The sequence below is a fragment of the Chlorella variabilis genome, assembly GCF_000147415.1.
Source record: "Chlorella variabilis unplaced genomic scaffold CHLNCscaffold_30, whole genome shotgun sequence".
In the NCBI taxonomy this organism is placed as follows: Eukaryota; Viridiplantae; Chlorophyta; class Trebouxiophyceae; order Chlorellales; family Chlorellaceae; genus Chlorella; species Chlorella variabilis.
This window is the reverse complement of record NW_005435058.1, coordinates 358,496-360,859: the sequence shown is the minus strand read 5'-3', so window position 1 is coordinate 360,859 and position 2,364 is coordinate 358,496. Positions and strand designations below refer to the sequence as shown.

Below are 2,364 nucleotides of genomic sequence, written 5' to 3'. Positions count from 1 at the left end.
TGTAAGCACAAGAATGCAGATGCATTCTGACTGTAAGCATGCTCATCTTGAGCAGGCTCTGCTGCCGTGATGCCAAGTTGCCATGATGCAAAGTTGCGGGCGGCGGGAGGGCGGCGCCGCCCGCNACTTTGCATCATGGCAACTTGGCATCACGGCAGCAGAGCCTGCTCAAGATGAGCATGCTTACAGTCAGAATGCATCTGCATTCTTGTGCTTACATTGCAGCGCTGCCATTCCGAAACGGCGTAGCCACGACACAGCTGATCAACCAGCGCTGGCGCACGCCCGCGGCATGCCAGGAAGCCCACCGTTTGACCACCAGCAGCTGTCACCACCAGTCGTCAACAGAGCTGGGTCGCTGCCGCACCCGCTGCCCCCGCCCCTCCTCCGCCTCCCCCGCTCCTTGCACTTCGGTCACTTGCGCCGCCGCTGCCGAGGGCGCCGCCGCTGCCGCTGCTGCCGTAGCAGGCGCCGCCCCCGCCGGCTCCTCCTGCTGCTGCTGCTCCAGGGTGCCTCCCGGCGTGGCGGCAGCCCGCGGAGGCAGCCAGGCATCGGGGGCGCCTGGCTCGACCAGGGGCGAGGGCACCGGCAGCGGCGGGCGGCTGAAGACCTCCACGCCCGGGGGGGTCCACACGCGCACTTGCACTGCAGGGGGGCAGCAGTACAGGAGGCAGTACATGAGGGGGTTACAGTGCGCACTGCAATACAGAGACAAGGGGCGAGGCCAGCATCAGGCAACAGGTCCTCAGCCAGCAGGAGGAACCCTCAGAAGCAGGCAGGCACATGTCCACCAACAGAGTGAGCAGAAAAGCCAGGGGGCGCAGCCGGCACGGCTTGGCACGCAGCAGGCGCCCACCCGTGTGGCCCCTGCCGGCGCTGGCGTGCACCGCCACCCAGCCAGGGACGCCTGCAGGCAGGGGGGGCAGAGGGGCAGGAGCCGGCCAGCCGGCGTTGCTGCCGACGAAGCATGCAACCAGAGGGGCGGGGCGGGAGCGAGGCGGCATTGCTTACGCCGCATGCAGCGGCCACAGCCCCCCAGGGCGGGTTGGCCAAACACTTGGCCGCTGCAGGGGCTGGCCGAGGCCTTGCCCGTGCCACCGCCACCGCCGCCGCTTGCATTCGGCACCAGGCACAGACACCCCACACCACCCCTGCCCACCTACCCACCCACCCCAACCATGGACCACCGCTGCCCCAAGCGCCGCCCACCCACCCGAGACAGCGATGTCGGCCACCGCCTGCCTGGCCCCGCTCCCACCCGCTCCACACTTGATGTGCAGGGTCTTGCAGGGCCGCAGCCCGCCCCGCCGCATCACCGACCCCGCCCCAAAGCCGTGAGGCTCCTCCGCCACCTCCTCCCCTCCAAGGCCCGGCCACCCGCCTCCCATCCCGGAGCCGCCGCTAGCGGCGCCGCCGCCACGCCGCCGCCCCGCGCCCACATCACCGCCCGGGCCCTCGCCCTCGCTGGCGGAGGCGTCGCCCTCGCTGGCGGCGGCGGCGTCGCCGGCGGGGTCTGCCGCTTCCACAGAAGCCTCCACCAGCAGGGCCTGGGGCCCGTAGAACACCAGCTCTGTGTCGGGCGGGCAGCTGAGCAGCTGCAGCTTGGCCAGGCCGCCCCACCTGCAGGGGGCGACGGAGGGTGGCAGCGGGGCACGCAGCGTAAGGCCCAAGGGCCGGAACGTAAGTTCTTGCAGTTATTGCAATTTTGTTGTTTTCTTTCAAGTTGCTACCTATGGTTTCTCCCCCAGGCTTAATAGTTTGATAATTCAATTTAACCATCTCGATTCAATCAGTATCAGCTCACCAGTAGGTGGCCACGTGGCAGCTGGGCCCCGCCGCCGCCGCCGCCGCCGCACCCGCGCCCGCGCCAGCGGCAGCTCCGCCGGCGTCTCGCGGGCGTGCGGGCATGGAGCAGGCGGCGGCAGTGACTTGCAGCAGCTCGCCGGGGGAGGGGGGCACGTAGGGGCGCAGGCGGCGGCGCGGGTGCAGCTGCTTGTTCTCTGCGGGGGTGGGGAAGAAAGAAAGGAAGAAGAGACATGAGGGGATGTGGGGAAAGAGAGGCGGGGCATGGCGGTTGTTGGATGAGTAGGCAACGGGGCAGGAAGCGGGGGCAGACGGGAGAGCACCAGCAGCGCCGCAGCAGGCAGCCCGGCTGTTCCAGGCGCAGCAGCGCGGCGATAGCGCCGGGCCAACAGCAGCACAGCGGCAGCACCGGCGAACAGCACAGGCGAGCGGCGGCGGCGCACCCGCGGGGGTGAGCAGGTGGGGCAGCGCAGCAGCAGGGGTGCCGCCAGCGCAGCACAGGAGCAGCAACAGGGCCGCACAGCAGCAGGAGCGGCGGCGTACCCGCGGGGGGAGCAGATC

At 69.7% G+C, this 2,364-nt stretch overlaps 1 protein-coding gene across 1 annotated transcript in view; it reads right to left on the bottom strand.

The window, feature by feature from the left end:
* Window positions 1-328: 328 nt before the first annotated feature.
* The window catches only part of CHLNCDRAFT_141029 (hypothetical protein), a gene marked incomplete at both ends in the record, with an annotated part of 4,335 nt that continues 2,299 nt past the window's right edge, over window positions 329-2,364 (bottom strand). The window contains 4 exons of the mRNA XM_005843437.1: window positions 329-645; window positions 857-907; window positions 1,214-1,620; window positions 1,805-1,998. Of these exons, the coding sequence (XP_005843499.1) occupies window positions 329-645; window positions 857-907; window positions 1,214-1,620; window positions 1,805-1,998 (969 nt within the window). The remainder of the gene's footprint in view (window positions 646-856; window positions 908-1,213; window positions 1,621-1,804; window positions 1,999-2,364) is intronic.